Raw genomic sequence first — 27890 nt, 5'->3', positions numbered from 1 at the left:
GCCTACTGCCTGAGGAATCTCTGGAACAGTTCTGAAGCGAATGCCACAAAGTGGTTCCTTCATCTTAGGAATCAAATCGAAGTCACAAGGGCTTAAGTCCGGGGAGCATGATGGATGGTACAGCACTTCTCAGCCCCATCGATCGAACAAATCAGCCACAGCTTGAGCTGCATGCAGCAGAGCACTGTTCTGCAAAATGATGTGTGGGTTCTGCAGAAAGTGTCACCGCTTCTTTCTCAAAGCTGGTAGCAGGTTGTGTTCCAAAAATGAACAGTAATACTGCGCACTGATGGTCTGCTGTTGGGGAATAGTATGTTAGGATAACACCATCACAGTCATACATGAGAATCACCATAACTTTCACATTGCTGGGCTTCTCACGAACTTTTGATTTTCATGGTGACCCGTAATGACGCCATTCATTTGATTGGCGTTTCATTTGTGGCTCATACGATTTGGCCCATGTCTCATCCAGCGTAATGATACGGCGTAAGAAAGCATCTCCTTCATGCTCGTAGTGCTCCAAATGGTTACAAGCAGCATCGTATCATAGCCATTTCTGCATTTCCATCAAATCATGCGGAACCCATCATGATGCAATTTTTCTCATGCCCAGGCGTTCCTTCATAATGTGAAGCACAGTCGTATGCGTTAATCCTGTCTCTCGGGCCAGCTCATGAATCGTATGGCGTCGATCACTCTCCAGTAACACAGAGAGAGCATACACTTCTTCTTCACTGACACTAGGATGACCTGGCCGACGCATGTCTGCCACATTTTGGCGTCCCTTGTTGAAGGCTTTTACCCACCTTGCCACTGTTATGTAAGGCAATGCAGATTCCCTGCAAGCCTCTTGAAGACCTTGATGACACTGTCGTGCTGTACGGCCTCTGGCACATTCAATCTTTATCCAGCTCCATTGTTCCTGTTTCAAAAACATCATGACAACACTACATTAGACCACCAGCTAACACGAGGCTCTGTTCTTCTTGTCATTGCACATGCTCCTCATGTGGGAAGGGAGAGTCCATTTGCTCTCAGGTAAGGTAGGTATGTAACTAACGTGTGGTATAAGCAATATTATTTGGTTCCGTTGCATGGCATCTCTACAGCAGTGCTGCCACTATTAAAGTTCCAACCCTTGTAAATAAAATTTCTTAAAGAATCAGTTCAGCTCCTTTATCGGGCTTTGTATCATGTCTTAAAAGCATGAACAGTTTTCAAACATTCTTTCCTGCACTTCACTTTTATTTACTGATGCTTTTTCAACTACAGATGCCACACAACATTATGTAGGAACTTCGTGGCAAGTTATGAACTCAAAAGAATATGGATGAAAGCAATCATTAATGCATTTGCTTGAGAAATTTAAGAAAATATATTTTCCTTTAATTTAGTGAAGATAATTGATGATATATGTTAAGGATTACTGGTAAGTAACTGAAGCCAGACTTAAAGTAAGTGCATAAAATAGTATATGTTGGGAGATTAGGTAACTTGCCTATAAATTTCTATGATAAAATTCCTTTGTGTGTTGAAAAGCAAATACAGAGATGATGCAAACCTTAACCTTATGTGTACCAAAGAAACAGATATTTAACAAGGTAGTCTTTGCTGGTGAAACTATTTCAGTGGCAGCCGTGATCTTTTGGGATTAATATTTAGGTACATCACAATATTAGAATTGTAATGATTACAAAATACTGCAAACACAGACAAACACTTTTCACCTTATATGGAGTAATCCATCAGTTCACAGAGTATTATCATAACAGAAAAGGAATTCTTGTCTAATGCACACAGGTCTGTCTAATCTTCAGAAGCATCTCAACATTCTACTATGATCATGATGATGATGATGATGATGACGACGACGGCACAGACTTTCTTTGCTGTTCATTACTTTCCCATGGCCGAGGTCCTCGAATGTTGCTCCAATTGTCAATATCAAGCTGTAAATGAAACTTGATTATTTGATGAATATATAATTTTAAGTTATTGCCTCTGATTCTACTGGTGCTCCATGTACGTGGTTCTTGTATGTGCCTACCATGCACAAATTCTACTAAGGAAGCATGGGGGGTTGACGTGCATGTGTGTATGTGTGGACACGCGTGCGCAAAATGACATATCTCTGTAGACTGCAAAGCACTTTAGAAATGAAAAGAAATAACAAAATTAATGTCTATAAACATCCCTGTCTCTAAATACTGATGTAAGGTGTACTAAGATTAAAAAAATAATTTCCTTGCAAAAATCAGGAAACGAGAACTACCCTCTACTTTTGCTGTGACAAACTCTGCTGATAACAAATGACTGACTGTTGGTCATTTAAAGCTGACAAATTACATAAAATTCTGTATATGACTATCATCCATACAGAAGAATAACACCATGCATTAACTGATGCTTTGAGGCACGGTATCTTCTACTTTTCTTGTGAGTTATTTAATGATGCTTTCAGTACTGAGACTACAGAGCACAGGGTACTTCTATTTTATCCTTGTGATGCTTTCAGCAGCCCAGATTACATACAACATATGATTAGGTCATTAATGAATAATGAATTGGGAGGAATGCAGAAGAAAATGGACGTGCAATTGCCTTAAGGAAAGCCCTTGTCTGCAGTATATAGTATAGGCAAAAAGGGTAGCAGTGAACATTAAATTTGAGTGTCTTAGTGCTATTTGATAAAAAATGGGGAGTACAACGAGAGAGTACATCAGCTATTCATAAGACTTCAAGAAAGCCTAAGCTACAGTCAGGAGGGAATTATTGCACAATATTCTGATAGAGTTTGGGATACCCATGAAACTAGTCAGGCTCAATAAAATGTGATTAAACAAAACATATGGTAAAGTCTGTATAGGTAAACACTTGTCTGACAATTTTCCTATCCAAAACTGTCTAAAACAAGCAGATGCTTTACTGCCACTGCTTTTCAAATTTTCTTTAAAATATGCCATTAGGAAGGTCCAAGAAAACTAGGTTTGATTGAAATTAAACATGACACACCAGCTGTTGATCTATGCTGATGATGTAAATCTACTGGGTGATAATACAGATACCATAAAGAGAAACACGCAAACTTTAATTGACTCTAGTAAGGAGGTTGGTCTAGAAGTAAACACAGAGAAAACTAAGTATATGTTGCTGTCTCATCATAAAATTGCAGAGCAAAATCATGACATAAAGATAGGAAACAGAAATTTTGAAAATGTGGCATAGTTCAGATACTTGGGAATGACTGTAACAAATCAAAACTTGATTCAGGAGCAAATTAAGAGAAGACTGAGCTTGGGTAATGCTTGCTACCAGTCAATCCAGAACCTTTTGTCTTCTCATCTGCTGTCTAAAAACATCGTGGGAACTGTCAAACAAACACTGCAGTGACAACTCAAGTATCACTGCTTAGCAATGGCGAGTATACAGTTGTTGCTTGGTAAAGCCTACAACAATAAGTGACTGTGGGAACCAGCTAGCACTTGATGCACTGTGGGTGCTTCCTATAGCCACATATTGTTGTAGACTTTACCTAGCAATGACTGTTTACTTGCCACTGCTTTGAGTTGTCACTGCAACATTTGCTTGAATGTGGGCAGTTCTCACAACATAAAAATTAGAATATACAAAACTATAATTTTGCCTGTGGTTCTGTATGGGTGTGAAACTTGGTCTATGATATTAAGGGAGGAACATAGACTGAGGGTGTTTGAGAACAGGGTGTTGAGAATATTTGGACCAAAGAGAGATGAAGTGAGAGGAGTTTGCAGAAAACTGCATAATGAGGAGCTTCATAACTTGTACTCTTCTCCAAATATAATTAGAATGATCAAGTCAAAGAAGATGAGATCGACAGGGTATGTAGCATGAAAGGGGGAGAGGGAGGAATGCATATAGGATACTGGTGAGAAAGCCAGAAGGAAGGAGACCATTTGGAAGACCAAGACATAGGTGGGTGGACAATGTTAAACCATCTCTCTTAGAGAGACAGGATGGGATGGTATGGATTGAATTGATCTGGCTCAGGATATGGACCAGGGGAGGGCTCTTGTAAACACAGTAATGAGCCTTCAGGTTCCATAAAATGCTGGGAAGTTCTTGAGTAGCTACACAATTAGCAGCTTCTCAAGAAGGGCTCAGCTCCATGAATGAGCAAGTGAGTGCTACTTGATAAGAATTACTGTGAACTGCCAATATTTGTAAATATCTCAGACAAACATGGTTGTAAATATAAACAGATATCCTTGTTAAAGTAAGGAAAAGTTAGGAACAACAACAGAAGTCTGTTCTCTGCACCACTATTTAAGTCCATCACATTGAAATTTAACCCTGAACATAAATTAAGTCTGTAATACAAGGAACAGAAAAAGTACCAAACTTTACTCACATATTGTATTTTGTTGTATGTAATTAAGATTAATACTGTGTTTTTCATGTGAGTCAAACTGTAAAATATTACACTATTTTACAGTATTCTACATCATTCTGTGACATGTCACCCTACATCATCTATTAGCACAAGAGTGCATGCAGGAAAGTCTGGTTTAATGGGCAGGCTCTGAGTTCTCCTAGGAGGTGGAACTATGACAAAGTGGGATTCAATGGTAAATTAGGAAGGAGATAGGATCTTGAGTCTTTGAAGGGACCAACACACGAGGTGGAGGTCCCCATGGCAGGAGAAGTTCCATTAATTCCCCTACATAAGAGGCTGAAGAAGTTGGTGTGCATTACATAGCAGCCTGGTCCTATACTAACTATAGGCAGAGGGCAAAGTTTGACTATATCACGAGTTGATAACCAGAGAAGGTCTGCGGAGATACTGCACGTCATCTTGGTCGTGTTTCTGGAATTAATGTGGCTTGCGAGGTTTACCCAGAATCCAAATACATGATGCCCAAAAACCGTTTTTATGACTTAAGAAGCTACGTTTGGATGAGACTAATTCTTAGGTAAGTATCTCTTACTATCCTGAAGTTTGATCAATAAATACTTTCACAAAGTTCTAGATTTCAGTTTGCAAGGCTGTAACAATATTACTGATGTAGAGCTGTCAGAAATAGGTACTGTTTTATTAGCAATGCTTACAGGTGGGTATAGTTTTGTGGTTGCCACTGGTGTAAAGATCATCTTATGCTGAAAAACCAGCTCTGCTGTCCATACAGACCATCTATAATATGCGAACAGCTGCTTTCAGTATTTCCTTCTTACACAGAGAACAGTTCATGCTGATGTTTGTATATTTGTACTTTGGGCTAAGAATTTAGTGCTCACGTGGTAGCATAGTTGGTTGAGGGACTATGCTACAAGCCGGAAGGTCACGGGTTTAAGTCCCGATGAGGTCATTGGATTTCTTTTCAATTGACCTAATCCTTCCAGCCGCATTATGGCCCTGGGGTTGACTAAACCTAACAGAAATGAGTACCAGGAATTAATTAAATAATTTTCCTGGGGAGCAAAGCGCAGCCAGTACGTAAGACTGATAACCTTACCATCTTCTTTGAACTGATTGTCTAGATAATGCAGGACCCTCAACGTCTCACAACCCTATGGGCCTTCATGGCCTCTTACAGGGACAGCTTTACTTTTACTTACATTCCTTACAAAACCTATCCTTACTGTGGTTTTTGAGTAATTTCTGCCTGGGTTTTCTTGGCTTTGGTCTTTTCCTCCAAGTAGCCAGCAAGCAAAGTGCCCTCACACCTTTCTGTATCATTACAGATACTGAACCCTCCCCCGTGACACAGGCTCTTAGTGGGCAGGAATAATTAATTGGTCTTGTCTAAATAACCTACAGGATATATAAATGGTTAATCAACTCTGTTCAGTGTGACTAATAAAATGTTATTTCTTTCTCCCCTTTTTAATCTTTCATCCTTGACATGTTTCAGTCTTACAGACCATCTTCAGAAGGACATATCAGTACAGGCTGAAACTACTATTACAATGGGTTTGGTCAATATACGTAAATACATACATACAATATCATCACAATGCTATTAATACAAAATCTGATCCTTCAACAACTACAGCAACGTGCACAAATACATTAAAATGTGTATAATTATTACAATTAGTCTGTTTACAAGTGTGGTTTAAAAAGACTTTGTTAAAATTTAGAACCAATTTGGTTTCTGTCTTTTATACTGCTTCTCTTTAAAGGAAGTTGAGTCACACTGGACAGAGCTGATTAACCTTTTCTAATACTGCTAGTGTGATGGACCAGAATGAAACAAATAAAATATAAGACAGAGACAATGACATCTTACACCACAGTGTATGGGCAAAGATTCAGCGTCAAGCTCAAACCACATTATGGGAACCATTACCCATTAGACATGATGTTGATTAGTGTGATGCAGAAAATTCCCAGCATTCCTACCAGGAATTGTACCTCAGCTGTCCAGACTGTTGCCTGCTGAGGCATTAAGACTATAAACTCTTTATTTCTTTTAAGGCTTCTGTGGCATTAGCTTTTATTTACACAACCCCTAAAAAGAGCACCAGAAGAGCCACCAACATTACAGTTCAGTGATACAACAAGCCAGACACTGATAGCAATGCTTTCTGGGGGGGGGATAAGCAACCTGCATACATGCACACACATGTTCCATGCTTATTGGTGCTGAAGTACTGCCAAACAATGAAATAAATAATTTCTGTTGGGCCTCCTCATGGACCAACACCTTAACATGGTTAGGTTTGCAAATCTCCAGTAGCCCTTACAGCAATTCCAGTAGGAGCATAATCTCCAGGTAGTCACTCATATTGATAAGGTCAGAGGTGGCAGCAGTGGCGGTGGTGGTGACAACGATAGAGGAGGAGGAGGAGTTTTGTTGGGATTTACTGGCCTTCTCATGCTTCAGACTACCTGGCATTGGGCATCAACTCATGGGATGGCTGGTGAATAATAAACTGGAAAGGATATGGAAGAAAGTGGTCACAAACTAGGTTAGATTCTATCCTAGCATTTACACAAAGGGACTGTGGGAAAAATGGAAAACCTGTCAGGAATGTTGGTGTCCCAGCTAAGATTTGAACTGGACACCGCCCAAATATAAATCAGAGCCATCTTAACTGGTGTTCACATGATACGAGTAATGTTACTCATTACATACACAAATAAAATCATATGCAGGAACTTCACCAATCAACAAGAATGTTGACATGAAACTGTGCTTTTTGCCTCTGTACAACCAACAGAGCCTAAATACTTGACCCTTGGAAAGGGCCAGCACATAGAGTTCATTTTTCACAGCTTCGACACTTTACCCCATCCTTCTCTAGTAAGAAAGAAAGTGACAGTCAGATTAACCAGATCCTCCTCTCATTGGGTCTCATGTTGATGATTTCACTATGCAATGCAAAACTATTATGCTGATTATTTCTTGATATACGAGTAGCTTCTCTTCCCACCAAGAACAACTTAGTTGACTATGTTAACACATCACTCTTCCTGCCGGTCACTCACACACTAATCTTGTCGCTAGTATAACTGCAAATCATTGATCAGCACGAGGAAATGTATGCAGATTAGTAAAAGGGAAGAAATTTTTCCCCAAAACAGAAGTGGAAGTGAGATTTCCACTCATAGTTACAGTTTACAATACTGAATTCATGATGTGAAAACCATACACTGCCTGATTATTCCATGTAAATATAACTCATTGTCACTATGCAACAATGTCATTCTTAAATCACTAATACAGTGACACCTCAACTTTATATTTTTCAGAGATGTCTAAAATAAATGTACAATTGAGAAAGGTGTAAAATCAGGCAAATGAGAATGATATAACGTAAATACAGTTTGCTTTTCTTTAAAACATAACTTTGGAATATCATTAAAAAATATATGTTTTAACACTTAACTATGTAAATATTGTTTATGTTATAATGCTTCATCAGCTGCTGTTTATATGTGGCATTAGCAAGATGAAATGGTGATTATAAATGGTGAATGGAAAGGATGAGGAACAAGAGGTTGTAGTCTGTTTCAAGGTACAACCCTGGCATTTGCCTCAATAGACTGGCATTTTTCGTTTCTTTTTCCCCTGAGCTCTCAGTTGGTACAATTAATCTTGTTTATATACAATTTTCTGTCAATAATTCAACTAATTATTTCTTCATTCACATTTGTTTTCATTATTAACCCAACATGTTTTGGCCCCAAGCGGCCATCCTCAGGTGTCCCATTATGCCAAACCCGCTATACTGCACTGCATATTGTCCACTCCACATGTGCATAACTGAACACTTCGTAATTAAAATGTTACAATTGCGCTCAACTGTTGTGCATTAAAATCCAATGTTACAGTCCACTCCCTTTAAAATCAATTTAAAAATCGTTAGAATTTGTAATTATATAGAACTCCTAATTCCACCTCATAAGGGGCATTATCCACTTGTCTAAGCAATATACTCTTCTTCAGATAGTTTACACTGTGGCGGCTCACCCTTTCCATATGCAAGCCCTTTGTTATGTTTTTTCTGCAATTTTGCCCCTTGCTTCTCTGTTGTTCCCACAAGCTGCATATGGTGTTGACTTCGCGTGTGCATATGTTATGCATGTTATGGAGAATGGAACATCTGAGGATGACCATTTGGGGCCAAAACATGTTGTGTTAACAGTGAAAGAAAATGGGAATGAATAAATAAATAGTTGCATTATTGACAGAAAATTGTACATAAACAAGCCTGAATATAGTAATGCAACAGGATCAACAGATAAAAGATGGTACAATTAATTTTCAACTCTGTTGCACAATGCAATAATATTGTTCTGGCTCTTTCCAGTCCTTTCAGTGCATCCAAGAAGGTTGCTTTATGTTCTGCAACTTCCTCCTCTTCTTCTGGCCAGGCCAAATACTGATCCAACACCTGGTCGACACTCTGAATTCCTTGTGTAGTCCTCAAACTGAACTCCAAGAGACTGTAAACTATACCAATCATCCTCTTCATCTTCACTGAGTTTCACTGCACTGTCATCATTACTGCTAACATGATCATTTGAGAAACCACACTTAACAAAGCAGCACTTGATTATGGTGTGTGTTACCAATCTCCAGGCTTCTGCTATGAAGTGGAGTGCAGACAACACAACCAGCTTCATCTGTGTAGGATGTTGTAGCAGTCGTCCATCTGCCATGGCTACAGTATTCTGAATCAACTGCTTTCTGAAATGGCACTTGAATGCAAGGATTATTCCAACATCCAAAGGCTGCAGCTGGCTGGTACAGTTGAGTGGGAGAAATACAACTCTGATGGTGCTGAGAAATGTGGTGTATAATCTTCAAATATTTTGGTAGTCATCCAAGAATTTGTACTACCTTCATATTTTGTACAAAGTCTCCCCAACATTCTTCAAGCAACATGGATTTCAATATTTTTCAGTCACAAAAGGAGGTGCTTTATCACTTACATCAGCATTTCATGCAAGGAGTACAGGAACCTGCTGTTTAGATTTTATACCACCATGGCAAAAACCTCACTGAAAAGTGGTTTTGCTAAATTCTAGATTAAGAAACAGACTAGTCTCCTCTGCATTACATATACATATTTACATATCACACAGGGCATAACCTTTAGTTTTTTGCAACAGTCAGTAATTTGGAAGCTGAAAAGTTTCCCATTCAAGACGAGTGACCATGTGCAAGGTCCACCTTCAGGTGGATGCCAGCTATGGAAGCATTACTCTCACGTGTTTACTGTGACTATGCAGCAAGTGCAGATTCCAGTTTCTTCAGTGCCTAACATTTCAGTGATTTCTGCTTCATGGAGAAATGTTCACACTGAATTTCCATTTCCTCACAGTTCTTAACAATAGTGTTTATTGTGGACAGTGGAAGTCTCAAGCATAATGTCAGTTCAACATGTGTACCAACATGTGCATTACCTTCTGCTGAAATATTTATTTTATCACTTATTTTAAATTACTTTTGTTTCCGTCATTATCCATATTTCATCATGAAGTTGAGGGAACGTAAAATCCGTTACAGTTTAACATCACTGATATAGCCATCTGGCCAGGACCATGCAAAAAAAGTGCATAAATTTGTGAAAGATGTAAAATCTGAGATCATACTGTCGCGTTACACGCTCGTGACGTCACCGCGGGGAGAGTTGCGGGGTGATCACTCGCCTATTACGCGAGCGCTACGTTACCGCTACATGCAGCTGGAGAGGTAGGGGTCAACATGTCACAATACAATAAACAAAATGTCACTGCAGTCACTCAGCCACACAAGACATTTCCTGTCTTTTATGCAACCTAACAGTTCACTGCCATCTTCACAGGAGTCCACTAATGTAAACACTGTCAAATGATCATGATTATACAAGGGGTCTGGATTAGTAATAGGATTTACTGGACACTGAATGGTGTTACTTACAGATGATTAGAGTTTACATGTATTCACAGAGGTTCACAATACATTACCCCACTCTTGCTTGGTTCCTTGCTGGCAGTAGCATCACAAGCACATTGATAGGTTTCAGGTACTCTCACAACACGGACTCCTTCATTGGCTTGGAGACTCTCTGCATATCAATTTGTTGAGGACCAACAGGCAAACACCTCCCCCAACAACTGCTCAAGTGTTGTGAACGTAAGTGGATGTTGGGGATTAGCGCTTGACATTACTTAGAAATGGATGTGTCTCTGACACTTCTGATTCCACAAGTCTGACTCATAGGCATCATCTCACAACATAAAGAAAAAAAAATTGTGGCATGTGTCAGCAAAGAACCAGTTAGACATAAAACCTGCACCAAGAACAAAAAATCTGAATAAGTTAATACTGTACATTTAATTACACACGTATAAAACAGTCATTTATATTAATATGTACAGTTGGGGTCAACTCAACAGAAATGAGTACCAGGAATATTCTTGGAATGTTCTTGGGGGTAAAGGGCAGTCGGCACGTATGGCTGACAACCTTACTGCCATCTATGAGCTGATGGTCTAGAACAAGGGTCTCCAAACTACGGCCCACGAAAGAACTGTGCAGAAATGCGCCAACTGAACTAATTTTCCAATGAGTACTGGTAAAAAAAATACTTGTTCATAGATTTCAAATTCATTAATTAAGATTGTGTTTAAAATATACTGATATTCCATATTATGTTAATATTAATATTATTCACAATTTTACTAATTCTGGACTGTATACTGCGCGGTATTTCTTCGTACTTGTTCGGCCTCGATCAGAAGTGTCACTTTGTGGCAATGTAGGTAACGCAAGCAGTTAGTTACTACCCGTCTTGTGCACAAGACTTCTTGCAGTGGTGCAGTGTAATTGTAACAGATCATCATCACCTCAATTTAATCAGATTTTAAGAATGAAAAAAAGAGTTCCATCATTCATATTAATTGTTTTATTATAATTTGTAACAAAAATATGAGCATTTACTGCTACTGTCTGTTGTCATTAACACTTTGCAGACCGGTGGCATATTTTTATGCCCAGCGCTTTTAAACGTGGCGGACCGGTGGCATATTATTATGACTTTAGGGCACATTATGTTGAAACACACTATACCTTGCACTGTCACCAGGCAGATGCAAGACTGGTGTGTGACAGACCTCTTGAATGTTTGCTTCATAGTCAGTAACATGACCCCGCTGTTTATGACCCAACTGTTTTCCTTTCTCACTCCAAAAGAAAATGCCTTTGTTCATCTTCCAGCTGCATGCACCAGGCAGGAAGTTACTAGTGCAAAATGGATCAAGGTCGGAAGAGGTTGAGGTCCAAGCGTTTTCCCGGAGAACAAGAAATATCTCACTTGTTCTCCAATGAGCTAACTGACGTCCCTTGTGAGTCTGCTAGTGATAGCGACTCACAATATGATAGTGAGTGTGGCAGGGGCGAACAAAAAATTGTGGCCACAGACAGTGAAAGTGATAGCAGCTCTGATGAAAGAGCGGGTAGAAACATTGCAGGGACAGCCATATGGGGATAAGTAGACAAAACGCCTGCTTTGGGACAGTTTACTGGAAATCCAGGGGTGAAGCAAATTCCATCGGACCCAACGCAAGTGTCTGAAGTAGCGGAACTGTTTTTCCACAATTCACAATTCGAGCATGGTTGATGTTCAAAGGAGACATGGACAGGTAAAGAAGCCTGTTTGTATTTCCGAGTATAATATGTTCGTGAAGGGAGTTGATAGAGTGGATCAGTACTTGGCCTATTATTCTCTTCCTCGGAAAACAGTAAAGTGGACAAAGAAAGTTGCCTTGTGGCTTATAAACTGTGCCATTTTCAATTCATTTTTGGTTTTCAAAAATCTAAACCCTCATTCAAAATTGAAATACAAGGCATTTCTGCTGAATGTGGCAAAAGCCTGGGCTACAGACCACACGGTGGCGGCAGAACCGGCGGCAGACACAGTCTTAGTACGACCAGGGCTGTCTACTCCCACCCCATGCAGGCCTCATTTTGACCCCCCTGGGCGACTCTCGGGTGATATACGGAAACATACCTTCGTGAAAATTGTGAAGAGTGAACATGCCAAGGGGAAGCAGCCTTCTAGGTGATGCCGTGTTTGCACAATACACAACAAAAGGAGTATGACTGTCTACATGTGCAAGTTCTGTGTAATGCCACTTCACAAAGGGGAATGTTTCCATAAATATCACACTCTCAAGCACTTCTAGAAGCATTGGTAAGTGTTCTCCAAAAATTTTAGTTCATAAAATTAATTAGGAGATTTTATATTAATTTTTAAAGTGAACGGTGCACAAGTTAGGGTAGTAGGTTTAAAAATGCCAGTCCCCAGGGTGATTTAAATATTTAAATTGCTGGTCCACAACATGTTAATATATGATAATTTATTCTCACGTACTTTGTGTTTAGTTTATGAAATTGTGTGCTTTCAATAAACTTCATATACCTAGAGTTATTTATTTCTCATTTTATCCAGCCCGTTGAAAGTGCTGAATTACCTAATGTGGCCCGTGTTTCAAAAAGTTTTAGAGACCCCTGGTCTAGAAAATGTGAGAACCTCAACATCTCACAACACTATGGGCCTCCATGACCTGTTACATAGATACCTTTACTTACTTACTTTACAGTTTCATGCACTAAAGGATAAGCTCATCTACATTCTGCAGATATAAAATTAAAATTTACAAAACACATGATTGAGCGCATACTACAGCAGAGCATGGTTCACGAAGGATGATAAGAGATTAACATCAGATGAAATGCATTTCAAAAGACACACAACTACACCCAACATTTAAGGTGGTGCACATGATGAAAATGATGAGTTCTAGATAAGATGATTGGACTTTTTGGCACTTCAGTTACAACCAATACAGTGCTATCACTGATTTACACTTTCCAGTCTGCCGTTGCACACACACTAGGATTCTTTGTCTTCACTAGTCGTCTCCTGGCAATAGATCTCAACACGGAAAGTAGCACTTCAAATCTCTATGAAGTCTTCCTGCCATTTCTTGTTCAATCACCCTGGAACTTCAGAACTCAACTAAAAACTCTTCTGGATTCTTAACTGCACTACACTGCACTCTGCATTAAGCTACAATAGGTCTTTGCTACATAGGCTCCACACAGACAACATAGAAAACACAAGTCACGTGACTCCTAGCCAGCCAGTTAATTCATCCATTGAGAAACATCTTCCACTGTTGCACATTGTAACATGTTTACCAAGCTGTTGTTAGTAACACTTTGAGCAAATCTGTTACAATATTCTTACAGACTTGCAATATGAGCAGAAAGCATATGAGGATGAAGCCAAGCAGTGTACAAATGATTTAGGTATTTCAAGTAATGTGAACCACACCTGGAAGATGATTCAGTAAATCAAGGGTGAACATTAGCTCACAAACTTCACTTCCTTACTCTGTAACCATTCACATGCCAGATCAGACATGACTGAGATATTATAACATGCTGCCTGGTCAGGGATTTCGCACAGCTCAGGGGATGTAACAGGTAAGATGGAATGATGATTGGCTGAAGAAAAATAAATAAACTCTGGGAAAACCCCGCTCCAGTGCACCTGACTGAGATATGATAAGGCCATGATAGCTCATAACAAGATCATTCTACAAAATCATAATCCTAACAAGACAATGTATAGAGATGTTCTGTGAGAAGCTGTCTACTATAAACACTTTCATGGTTGGAAGTCTGGAAACTATTCCACCATGAGAGAACACCAGATCATCAGCCTCTCCTGGTTCAGCAGTATCTGACCAACAGTGGCGCAAATGTGCTTCCATGGTGACTCCACTCTCCAGATCTGGCCTCCGTTGATTGTTGCTTGTTCTGATGAATGGAAAATACCTTGAAGGAAGGCAGATGTCAACTTGCAGAAGACATGAAAAGTATACAATGGTGGTACTTAACAGAGGTTGCATGAAAAGGCCAGGTAAAGTTCTTTCTGCAATGGTATGGCCACTGGCAGAAATATGACAGCAAAATGAAACCATTTCAAAGGCAGTGGCAACAGACATGCTTTGTGAGACAAACGTTCATACCATAATATTCTTTTCAGTACAGAATGGTGCTCTTTCATGTGATGTATAACTAGTACTTCTTACCTTCTTTAATTTTTCAAATTCACTTTCTAATGTAACTTCACCAGGCTTTCTCATTTTGACTCCATGTTTTTCTGCCATTTCAGGGTTTACTGGAGATCGCTTTGAAAAGTCATACCTGAAAGATTACAAATGTGTCCTTTAGACATGTTCAGGTGATAGGATTAACAAGTTTTGTAGTAAATATAGTATTAACTACAAACATAATTTAGAATTATCACGCTCAATGAGAAATAAGTTCTGATGATTCACAGAACAATTACAACTCCACCCTCATGGTTCTGAAAGTTTATGTAAGCACATTCAGTGAAGAAAACCTACAGGCCAGACAAGTGAGTTTTGCATAATGATATATTTCCTCACCTTTGTTCACTTTTAAATCTAAAATCTCAGCCCCTTAGTAAAATGGTAGGAAAGAGGACAGACTGAGACATAATTTGGTGGTAACACTTATATATATGATTTTTGTTTACTAATGTATGATATTTAATTTAAATGTGATTTCTATTGCCGATACATTTAAAAACAGAATTTGCTATCACTCACAGATTTTTAAATATTTTCAAAAAAACGTTTTTAATTATGTTTAAGGAACTGTCTTATTCATTTCTGTCAATCTTATTTCACTTCTTTTAGTTTTTTGTTTTTAATTTAACTGAATAGCATTAAAAAGGCAAGTGGAGGTTGTTAAGTGGCATCCTGATTTATGCTGCATTTCTAGAATAAATAAAGCTCTCTGTCTCAAAAAAAGGGAACTTTTAGAGATGTTTACAACAGAGTGGAATCAGGTGTAAAATGTAAGAAAAATAACCACTGCAAAATAGAAAGATACTGTGTAAACAGAAAGAAAATAAAATATGGTTGCACAGGCATGTAGAAGAGAACAGTTTCCCTAAACAAGCCTTCTATGGGTATTAGTTTAAAAAAGTCAAAAAAAAAATAATTTCAGGCAAGGTGAATGAATTACAAACTAGAAGGATATGGAACCCACTAAAATGGGAAAATCTCACAAAGAGGTAGAAAGTGTACTTTCATGGCAGGACTGTTATGATAACTTTAAAAATCAGGAGGTCTCTTAATAAGAGTAATGACACAGAGCCAATGTGTATTCTCACATATTCTTCCAATATGGGTTTTTTTTCCTTGGCACTACAGCCCCAGTGAGCCTAGGCCTACCTCCATGAACTTCTCCATTCACTTCAGTTTTTCTAGATCTTACACATTCGGTAGGACTCCTTGGCCGGGTGATCAGCTCGTCACAAGGCCTCTACCTGTACACAAACACAAAAACACGCACACACACACAAACTAAACATCCATGCCTTGAGTGGGATTCAAACTCACGATACTGGTTTCCAAGCGAGCGAAGACAGTACATGCCTTGGAACGCTCGGCGACCGTGAGCAGCAATTTGTGTTTTTACATGGTTTTATTCACCTCTCTTAAATAGAGAAGTTAAAATATTTTTAAATCCTTACAACCAATGTTTGCTAGAAAAAAGTTCAATTTATGTGGTCAGTAATAGCACCAGACTGACTGGTATTTAAGTCTCAAAAACCCCAGCCATATCATCCATATCATCTTACTTTCAACCCATTTGTGCTTCTTCTAAGTCACAAACCTCTCAACAATTCCTTGTACTTCCCACTTGTAAAGAAGCTAATTAAATTTTCCACGGCTGTTACTATTTGAAATATATACATTTCTATTAAGGTCACAGTCTTCTGGAATGTGCCAGCTGCCTCCAGAATGTTAGTGGCCATCTAACAAACTGCATGGTAACACATTTCAGAAGAACATTCACTGCTCAAACAACCTCACATGTCACAGGCATATTTCTGTATTAATTGTCTGGTACAAGAGTGTAAATATAATAATAAAATCTTTTCCATGCTTCCTGAGCCCCATTTTTCCACAGGTTCTTAAATTTCCACAGACTTTTCAGGACTAATCTCCATACCCAGCAAGGATCAATCACAAATTACTTATTCAACTAAGTTTCAGTGGAACCTCGCTTAATGAGCATAATTCAATCCAGAATCTTACTCGTAATGTGAAACACTCGTTAAGCGAAACAATTTTTCCCGATAATGCATTCCATGCCGAAAAAAAATACTCAAAAAATTGTATGTATAACGTTTATTCAAAGAAAATTATATATACATTGTTAAGGAGCATGAATCATCTTCATCTTTTCTCCTATGTGGAATGAACCAACCTGGAATGTGAATTTGATTTGCAGGAAAAAAAAAGATCGAAATAATTTATTATTTATGATACATATCTAATTCTTTTTTTACTAGAAAGCTGTCTAGAGACATTTGTTTTCGCCGATGCTTCAAAATTTGGTGAAAATGCAACACAGCATTATCATTAAATAAATTTGTAGCGGGCATAGCCACTGTCTTATTAGGGTAATGCTTCTCAATGTACGATGCAACAGTTTCCCATGCTTTCAGCATTTCTCTCATTGCGCCAGAAGATTGTTGCTTTGCTGTTACCTCCTCCTCCTCTTCCTCCTCCTCTGACAAACTCTCCTCCACAACTTCTTGCTGTGAAACACAATGCAACTCCAAATCGTGCAAATCGTTGATGTAGACCGATTGTATGTGCGTGCTAGATCAGCCACGCTCACACCTTGTTCTCGCTTTTCAATGATTTTACGTTTCATTTCTACGGTTATTTTTATTCTCTTATGGCTGTCTTTTTGCAGCTTTTTCTTCGGGGACATTTTTGCAAGGGTTATTAAACTTTGCACAAAAAAATCACAAATAATATGTCTGAACACAAGTTTGGAAAAATGTGTGATCACAAGCGACACTAAGACGCTAGCGGAACGAGTGCTAAACACAGACTGATGTACCAAGCACACAGTTCGGGACTTCCCCTCTCATCACTCGTTATGTGAAACGACGATCATTAAGCGAGTCTTTTTTGCAATTTGTTTTGTTCGTTATGTGAATTACTCGTTATGAGAGGTGCTCGTTAAGCGAGGTTCCACTGTGCACTTCACGTATGTTAAGAAGCTGAGTCACTCAAGCAGTCAAGCCATTAATTTCCCACTTTTAAATCCTGAAGATTCCTTACAATGTTCACAAAATCTCTTCACTGGATCCTATCCTGAGCTAGGTCAAATCAGATTACCTTTTAATATTATCCTCTCTACTCGATCATTTCATATCAATTCTAAAATTATTTCCTCAACTTCATTAATATTGATGGAATTTACTTCGGGACCGACAGTGGCTACCTTATTTTCATATCACATGACAATTTAATAAAGTGAATTTACATATACATGACAAATTTTTTCAATATTTCTTGTGTAAAAGAAACATAACTATGTCACTACTTATGCAGACAATTCCATTTCACGTATAAATCTGCGTATTCCTTTTAAATTTTAACTTCTGCACTGGATTACATTACACTGCATTCCATGGATCCAAAGTTAGTCAAAATGACTGTAGGATGTGGAATATGTCATATAAATACAAAACATGCTCGTATGTACAGTCCCAATGGAGTTCTCACATAAGAGAAACCAAGAATACACAGTGACAACACACAGGGCTATTTAAAGATACATAAGTTATTTTCTAGACAATAGGTATTCATCAACAGAGTAGAATGAATGTGTATTAAGTATCGTTTCAGTGGTATTTTAAATCATGTCTTTTCATTCACAAGACCTTTGAGATCAGATGCTAGGTTATTAAAACTGTTTATCCCAGCATTATGAGATTTTCTGAAAGCATGAGAGGTTATCAATTGGTGTATGAAGACAGTGTTTGTGTCTTGTGTTAACACTGTGTACTGTAGTCACCCGCCGACTAACATCTGCCACAACTTTCGCTCGAGGTTGAGTTCTTTATCTCAGGATATGGGTGCTTCGGAGATGGGAGTGGAACACACTTCTGGGTTAATAAATCAGGGATCTCCAGAACACACCGTGTATTGCAGTTTTAATTTAAAATTTCATTCAATGATCAATATTTACATTGTCCTCCTAGCTAGCCACTCCGTCCATCCTACTCGCTACCCCTACTGTAAAACACTACTCTGTTCTCTGTCTACAGTTCAACATCTGTCCTCCTCCGCTCCCTATAACTGACTGCCCTCTCTTTACAAGTCCCCCAGTGGGCATCAAACAAAACAAGAAAAATAACAGAGAAAGGGAAGGGTCAAGCCCGACATCTGTCCTGCATTCATATTTTTCGAGATTCCCATAAACCTTTGTAGGTCTTCAAGGCACACGAGCAGGGAACCCAAGTCCCCTCCTGGCCGGTCTCATACAAGGTCAGTTCATGGGTTTATGACACTAGGAGCAAACTGGCGATGTTAGGGACAATAGTGGCACCCTAAGCCTAAGGAGAACAATAGCTGAATTACCACTAGATGATCCCGGGATGGTATCTCGCCGGAGGAGCGTCTCTCATGGTGTTAAACAATGCATAAGTTGTTCATGCACTTAATAATTTTGGCGAGGGACGTATGGTTACAGTACATCCGAATTCATCTGAAAATGTTTTTCGTTATTTGTAATGAAGTTTATTAATGAATATATATATATATATATTCACTAGGAAAAGTTAAGATCTGTCATCTCTTAAATAGATCTCTACAGGAATTACAGGATTTGAAACCCATCATGATTCTAACACTTCTCTTTTGCAATGTACGAAGGCAAATTGAAAAGTCTTTACCCTATTTTTTCAGCCAAAATATTAGTATGATTGGGTAACCGGATTATACATTCGATGCAACAGGGTATGCTTGGACTGGCCCATCATTAACTCTTGGCTGCTCCTTGACACTGCACTGCTGTCAGCTGGTGAAGATGGCTGGTGTGCTCAACATGTCCACATCATATGAGCAGCGAAGTGTTATTCGTTTTCTATGGAGCAAAGGACGAACGCCCATCGACATCCACAGGGAAATGTAGCCAATGTATGTGAACAAATGTCTCACTTTGAGTAGTGTGCGGCGGTGGTGGTGTCGTGAGTTCACTAATGGCCAGGAAGACCTTAATGACAACGAGCAGTCGGGGCAGTCTCGCACCTCGCTCACGCTGGACAACATTGCCTGCGTGGATGCAATGGTGAAAGCGGATGGGCGTACGCACCTCATGGTCATTTCCAAGGAGCCTGGCATTTCGTGTGGCAGTGTTTACGATATCGTTCATGATTTCTTAGGTTATCACAAGGTTTCATGCCACTGGGTGCCTAAGCTGTTGGATGATCTGAATGATAAGATAAAGAAAAGAATGATGTCACTGCAACATCTGCAGCGTTACTCTGAGGAGGGTGAAAGGTTCCTGGATCTCACTGCCACTGGAGATGAAACGTGGATATTTCATTTTACTCCAGAATCCAAGCAGCAGAGCATGGCATGGAAACATCCCAGTTATCTGTCATGAAGCAATTCTGCAGAACGCCATCCGTTAGGAAGATGATGGTCACGGTCTTCTGGGATCACTGAGGACCACTCCTGCTGGATTTCATGCCACGAGGTGACACCATCAATACGGACAGCTATTGTGGAACACTCACATGTCTGTGAACTGCCATCAGGAAAAAGCGCCCGGGGATTCTCATGGATGATGTGGTTCTCCTCCATGACATTGCCAAGCCTCATGTGGCAAACAGGACTGCCACACAACTGCAGACATTCAGTTGGGAGATTATGGAGCATGCACCGTATAGTCCAGACCTCATCCCCAGTGATTACCATATGTTCGGTCCCCTGAAGAAGTTCCTGGCAGGCCAGAGGTTCGTTTCTGATGACGAAGCGAAAACCGCTGTCCAGCGGTGGTTCCGTGCTCAACTGGCCGAAGCCTTCGACACCTCCAAACTAGTGGTGCAATGGGACAAATGACTGAACCAGGGTGGTGACTATGCTGAAAAATAGTCAAAGTTACTTAGAACACTGGCTTTATTTTGATTTCCCTGTATGTGTATTATTGTGGCTGAAAAAAAAATATGGGCAGACTTTTCGATTTGCCCTCGTAAATACCTTTTTACTGCCAGATGAAATACACCAGAAAATTATTCCATACTTCATTAAAGAGTGAAAGTAAGCAAAATAGATTGATTTGAGAGTGTCAATATTACTAATATGTAACATGGATCTAACTGCATAACATGCTCTACTTAGCTTTGGATTAAACTGATCCATATGGTTTTTCCAGTTTAAATGATTATCAATTTGCAAGCCAAGGAATTTTGTGTTTACTCCCTCTTCTATATATTTATCATTATATCCTATGTTTAATGGATATTGTGGTGAGTTTTTTGTTATAAATTTTATTACTTTTGTTTTTTCTAGTTCAGGGACAGCTTGTTTGCAGAATTTACTCATTTGTGAAAGAACCTTGCTTGACGACATGCAGAAATCATCTAAATTTTTACCAGAAATTATAACACTAGTGTCATCTGCAAATATTATAGGTATTGATGAGGTCCTTAGTGTAGGAGGGTGGTCATTTATATAAATTATGAAAAGCAAAGGCCCCAAATTGACCACTGTGGAACTCCATGTTTTATTATTCCCCAGTATGAGTAGGTACTTCGGATTGAATTTGATGATTTTATTTCAATCTTTTGTTTTCTGCTAGGTGGGTTCTGAACCAACTTAACACTATTCCTTGAATGCCAAAAAAAATGTAATTTAGTTAATAAAATTTCAACATGCATTTTTTGATTAATAGATTTCAACACACTGTCTGTTAACTTAAAGGCTGCATTTTCAATGGAAATTCCTTTCCTAAAGCCAAACTGTTCTGGGACTAGTATACTGTTATTCTGAAAATAATGGCTTAACCAATTGTGCATAACTTTTTCAAGTACTTTAGAGAAAGTAGTTAGCAGTCAAATTGGCCTGTAGTTTGACTTACTAGTCTTGTCCCCTTTTTTATATAGTGGTCTTACTGAAATCTTAAAACAATCAGGAAAGATTCCTGTGGATAGTGAGTGATTATAGATGTGAGTTAATGGGCTACTGATTAGAGATGCATAAACTTTTAAAATTTTTCTTTTTATTCCATCACAACCTGAAGAGTTTTTTATTTTGAGGGAATGTATTACACTTTTTATTTCAGTTTCAGTAGTTGGAATGGTTTTAATACCAGGGAATTCTCTAGGAAATGCCTCTCTTAAAAATGAAATGACATTATCTCCCACTTCCTGATGCAAATTTAGATTTTCTGTAATTGTTAGAAAAAGGTATTGAAGGCATCTGCAATTTCTACTGGGTCCTCAACTCTTTCTCAAATGTAATTTTCATGTTTCGTGTTTTATTATATTCCAGGTTATTTTTATCTGATTATTCGATTTTTGTATAAGCCTACAGTAATGCTACCTTTTAGCCTCTTTTATAACTCTACTCAGGATTTTGCAATATCTTATTTAGTATGCTCTCATGTAAGGATTATTACTGCTCCTGCTGTCTACATACAGAGGACTTTTATGTTTACAATATATCTTTATTCCTTGTGTAATCCAGTGGTTTTTTATTCTAGTTTCACTTTTATTCTGCATAGGAAAACTGGCTTCAAAGATATTTAGAAAAACATACAGAAAAGAGTTAAACTTATAATTTGTATCCTTACTTTTAAAAACAGGTTCCCACATTTCACTTTCTAATAAATGTTGAAATTGAGCAATGGTTTCACTATTTATTTTTCTGGTTCTCTGTTTCAAGGGTGTTGAATTTACTTCCGCAATAATATTATTTACTGTAAGAAATTGAGCATCATGGTCAGAGAGGCCGTTGACTATAGGAGATGTACAAGAAGAGCTTAACCTAGCATTATCTATAAAGATAGATATTAAAGATAACAATTGGAATAAAAACTTCATGTAAACACAAAAGACAACTATATTTGGCCAGCAGGGACAGTAATGATCCAAGACTAAAAAGTCACTACAAAATGTACTGTAAAATTTTGTCAAAAGTCATTAAAGAAGCCAAACAGAATAACTATAACAGCCAAATTCTAAAATCAAACAATAAAATTAAAACCACCTGGGATATTGTGAAAGTTGAATCAGGAAAGAAATCTGTTAATGAAGACGTACAAAGTTTGAATATTGAAGGGAAGTCCACTAACAATCCACAAGCTATCGCAAGTGCATTTAATGAATATTTCCTTTCATTAGCTGAGAAAACATATTCCAATGATGATAATAATAATAATAATCCAATATACTATCTGTCTCGTGCCTTTAACAATTCATTTCCAAATATCAATCTCAAATTCTCAACAAGGAAGGAAATTGAAAACATTATTAAATCCCTTAAGCCCAAAAATTCACATGGATATGATGAAATCTCTACCAAATTACTTAAAGCAAGCTCTGTTTACATCAGTTCACCCTTGAATCATCTATGTAATAAATCTTTATCATCAGGTACTTTTCCTCAACGCTTAAAATATGCTATAATGAAACCACTTTTTAAAAAAGGAGAGAGAAAATGCATCTCTAATTACAGACCAATATCCATATTGACTTCATTCTCAAAAGTCTTTGAAAAAGTTATGTATAATAGACTACTTGAACACTTAAATTCTAACAACATATTAGTCAAAGAGCAATTTGGATTTAGGAAAGACCTAACAACAGAAAAAGCAACCTATGAACTAACTAACGATATTTTAAGTGCTCTCAATGACAGATTAATTGTGGGAGGGATTTTCTGTGATCTAGCAAAAGCTTTCGATTGTGTTAATCATGATATCTTACTATCGAAATTAAATTTCTATGGAATAACTGGCAAAGCTAATGAATGGATCAAATCATACCTCAAAAACAGGTATCAAAGAGTTGAAATAAATAATAAAAACTCCAGTCATAATGCATTTTCAAACTGGGGAATTATAAAGCACGGTGTTCCACAAGGATCAATTTTAGGTCCCTTACTTTTTCTTCTCTACATAAATGATCTATCTAAAACCATCAACAATAAATCTAAACCAATTCTATATGCAGATGACACTAGTATAATATTTAAGAACTCTAAATTTGAAAACTTTAAAAATGACATAAATATTGTATTTGAAGCCTTAAACAGATGGTTCGAAGCCAATTTACTCTCATTAAATTTTGATAAAACCCATTACATATCATTCACAACTAAAAACAACCACCAAATTGATCTGGACATCAGTTATGCCAACAAATTAATCTGTAAAGTACTTGATACAAAATTCCTTGGAATACATGTAGACAGTACACTGTCTTGGAAAATACATATTGAACAAATTATACCTAAATTAAATGCAGCTTGCTATGCGATGAGATCAATTAAGCCTTTTATGTCACAGGAAACATTGAAGATGGTTTACCATGCCTACTTTCATTCTATTATGAACTATGGATTAATATTTTGGGGGAACTCTTCACATAGTGTAATAATTTTTAAAATACAAAAGAATATAATTAGAATCATTACAGGATGTAGAAGTAGAGATTCATGTAGAGAATTATTTAAGAAATTAAAAATTCTACCTCTTCAATCGCAATACATATTATCGCTTCTCTTATTTGTTGTTTACAACAAAGATAAATTCAAATTAAATTCTGATGTCTATAACATGAATACTAGACAAAAATATAACTTCCACCTACCCTCATCAACTTTATCAGTATATCAAAAAGGAGTCTACTTTACTGGCATAAAAGTGTTCAACAATCTGCCACAAAGTATTAAAAACTTGGGCAATGATACTAAAAAGTTTAAATCAGAGTTAAAGAATTATCTACATGCTCATTCCTTCTACTCTTTAGATGAATACTTCAATGTAAATAGAGAATGATGTAAAATTAAGTTATATTAATTTTTAAGCTAAAATTGCCTGTACTTATGTATGTAACCTTTTGACTTGTTCTGTATCCAAAGGTACTAACCTGCTTAGGATTTATAGAATGTAAATAAATTCAATTCAGTTCAATTCAAGATATTATCAATGGCTGTGCTTAAGGAATTTTGAACACTTGTTGCAAAATTCACTGTGTGTGACAGATTGTATGTCCTTATTAAAGAGTTTACTTGTTTTTTTCTGACTGCTTTCATTTAAATAGTTTATTTTTATGTCTCCACAGATTATAGACTTTGGATTGTACAGATATTTTAAAATTGCATCTGGTCTCCTTAGAAATTCATTAACCTCTGCTAAAGGGGCTCTGTACAGGCTTAAAATAATTAGGTGAGATGTTTCAGTTACTAGCTGTATTGCACAGATTTCAAAGTCTTGCCCCTTACAGTGATGAGAAATATCAATTTTACTGAAATGTACATCAGTCTTAACAAAAATACACACTCCTCCCCTCCGTAGGCTCTTTCGCCAAAACCTTCAACCTGACCCATTCATTGAGAGGAGCAACAATTCCTGTTCAACTATGTGATGTTCACTTAGACATATGTGAGAGTTTATGTTGTCTATTTCAAAAGAGTGCAGTAATTCTTCACTTTTGCTTCTCAAGCCTCTCATATTTTGGTGAAAGATATTTATTGAATTTAATGTTTCTGCATTTTGTCTGTGAATTTCCAAGACTGCTGGACTGCATTTAATATACGTGGGGCAATCCAAAAGTTACCGAAATTTGAATTTTGAGCGCGAATGGTTATGAGTACATCGAAATACCGCTAGGTGTCTCCTCACACATCCTTCTTGAATCAGTGTGGCAAGCGGCATTGAGTTGAGTGGTTGGGTTTATTGTTGGTGAATGTATTTCCACTGTTGTGTTTCCGTGAGTCTGAGGTTTTGCGATGGCTGACCTGAGAGAGCAGCGTGTCTGTATAAAGTTTTGTTTCAAACTTGGGAAAACCGCTGCAGAAATGCACCAAATGTTAAAGCAAGGTTTTCGTTGCAACAGTTTAGGCCAGACACAAACTTACGACTGGTAGAAGCATTTCAAAAATGGCCGAACATCGACTGATGATGACGATCGTTCGGGATGGCCGTCAACTGGCACCACACCAGAAAATGTCGCGAAAGTTAGGAATCTGATGCTACAAGATCATAGACTGACCATCCAAGACCTCTCTAACACCTTGGGATTAAGTTATGGTACATGTCAACTAATTTTATCAGAGGAACTGAATATGAGGATTGTGGCGAAGTTTGTGCCACGACTGCTGAAAAATGAACAGAAGCAGCATCGCTTGGAAGTCTGCAGGGAACTTCAACAACTGCTTCAAGTGGATCCAAACTTTTTTTTTGAAGGTTGTCACTGGTAATGAAAGTTGGGTTTATGGCTACGACCCTGAAAGTAAGCAGTAATCATCGCAATGTAAGAGCCCTTCTTCACCTAAGCCAAAAGATGCTCGACAAGTCAAGAGCAACTTTAAGTCCATGTTGATCTGTTTTTTTTTTATTGACGGGATTGCTCATAAGGAGTTCGTCTCTCCTGATGAGACAGTCAGTAAAGAGTTCTATCGCGATGTTCTAAGGCGTTTGAGGGAGGACATGAGGAGAAAACATCCAGAGAAGTGGCGCACAAACGACTGGGTACTCCACCATGACATCGCATGACCACATACGGCTTACATTGTGCAGGAATTCTTGGCTAAAATCAAGATGACAGTTGTTCCCCACCAACCATACTCGCCAGACTTAGCTCCATGCGACTTCTCTCTCTTCCCCAAGATGAAAATCAAGTTGAAGGGGCAAAGATTTGATACAGTTGAGGAAATTCAAGCGGAAACGCAGACGGTACTAAACACCCTAACAAAGAAAGACTTCCAGGATGCATTTGAAAAGTGGCAGAAACGCTGGAATCAGTGTATGCGCTCCCAAGGGGACTACTTCGAAAGTGATGGTGCAGAATAAGATCCAGGTAAGACGTAATAGTTTTTATTAATATATTTCGGGAACTTTTGGATTGCACGACGTATGTTAGGCATCTTGGTGCTTTTGAATTTAATGCAAAATGGAGATGCCCTAGCATTGGTTATAACAGGAATACTGCTTATACCTGACACACGGCCACCAACAACCCTCTCAGCAATAAGCTGAGTGAGCCTCTTCTTGCCTCGAGAGCTCAGGTGCAGGCCATGCATTGTGTAATCTTCCCTTAAAATTGATGATGTGTCAATGACACCAATGTGAGACATGTCATGACCCATCAGGGCCCCATCGAGCCTTGGATTCATGTTCCTAACCCTCCCATTCATCCACGGCTTGTCATGCCTCTTAAAGAGGCTGACAAATCCCACATTGGTGTTTGATGTCCTCTCTGCAATGTAGCTGTGATCATTTTCAATTGAATAATGATAGTTTCTATCCAGGCTGTTTCCTGGCCCTCCCACTATAATATGATCTTGCTTGGTAAGGCCTTTACCAAGCTTCCCTAAATCCTCAACAAACTTTGCAAGAAGAGCATTTGGTTTACAACCTGGTCACAGTGAAGGTGGTATTGAATTCACATACTCTGATGTCTTTTTCCTTCCCGAATATGTAAAAAGAAATAGTTTGCATTGTGAGAGTAAACATCATTCCTACTGCTTACTACAGGCAGGGCCATATCTAAATTCATTCACACGTTCAAAAGGCAAAAAAATATATATGCATTCAGATGTTTCACTGAATTTTGCTTCTACGAATTCATAATTATAAAATTACTTAAACTAGGCGGATTCATATAGCATTATGTTCACCTTAGACTTGTAAATTCTTTCAGTCCAACTGACCCACCAAGCACAAAAATTATGAAGGGTAGGCCATGTCGAAAAAACCTTTTATTTAACAAATCTTTTAATTTTCCCATAACACCAGCAAACATCAAAACACACACACTAAGATATATGTGGCGCACTGTTTCAGAAATTCAGAAATCTCTCTGTAAGTTTCTTCTGTTACACACTTCGACCTCACGTGGTGATCATCAGGATCATCAGTTAGATACTTTCATATTGCGACATTTAATTGCGTTCTAGTTACACTGATCTAGAACCTAATCAAAGTTAGTTCCAATTATTGTCAAATTCTGTTAAAATTTATTAATCAATATAAGTAAGAAAGAAGTTTTAACTAATTTAACAAAATTCTATGATATCCCTACAAATTAAATCCTGCATTGGTACTTCGGCCAATTTCATTCTCTGGTTACCGCTACTTACCTCTGCTCACACGGTACAGAACATCGAGCCAACGTGCAAACATACCACTATCTTACCATAGCGTGACCGTGGTATTGGACACGGATCCTATGCAATACCTGCCAAGGCGCATGAGTGAATGCGTGTATGGTTGAATACACATTTTGAACTCGGCACTAGCTAGCTAGCTAGAGGTGAGTGGTTAGCTTCACGCCAT

General features: G+C 38.2%; 1 protein-coding gene across 1 annotated transcript; it reads right to left on the bottom strand.

Moving 5' to 3' along the window:
• Positions 1 to 1230: 1230 nt before the first annotated feature.
• Positions 1231 to 27673, bottom strand: LOC111873677 (cytochrome c oxidase assembly protein COX16 homolog, mitochondrial). Its single transcript, XM_023868595.2, has 3 exons — positions 27233 to 27673; positions 14576 to 14690; positions 1231 to 1952 (listed from the first exon to the last, which is right to left on the bottom strand). Exons 1-3 carry the CDS (start codon positions 27355 to 27357, stop codon positions 1845 to 1847), a joined length of 348 nt encoding a protein of 115 aa, XP_023724363.1. The 5' UTR covers positions 27358 to 27673; the 3' UTR covers positions 1231 to 1844.
• Between the last annotated feature and the right edge of the window lie 217 nt (positions 27674 to 27890).

Source organism: Cryptotermes secundus, unplaced genomic scaffold (assembly GCF_002891405.2).
Source record: "Cryptotermes secundus unplaced genomic scaffold, Csec_1.0 scaffold1500, whole genome shotgun sequence".
Classification (NCBI taxonomy): Eukaryota; Metazoa; Arthropoda; class Insecta; order Blattodea; family Kalotermitidae; genus Cryptotermes; species Cryptotermes secundus.
This window is presented reverse-complemented; position numbering and strand designations above follow the sequence as displayed.

What these genes read in the sequence shown, in the direction of transcription:
- LOC111873677 (XM_023868595.2), bottom strand. Translation starts at nt 27,357, where the DNA reads ATGTTTGCTGGTGTTATGGGAAAATTAAAAGATTTGTTAAATAAAAGG. An exon ending in AAAGAATTTACAAGTCTAAG is followed by an intron (nt 14,691 to 27,232) that starts GTGAACATAATG and finishes GTAATCTTTCAG; the next exon opens with GTATGACTTTTCAAAGCGAT. An exon ending in AATTTGAAAAATTAAAGAAG is followed by an intron (nt 1,953 to 14,575) that starts GTAAGAAGTACT and finishes TTTCATTTACAG; the next exon opens with CTTGATATTGACAATTGGAG.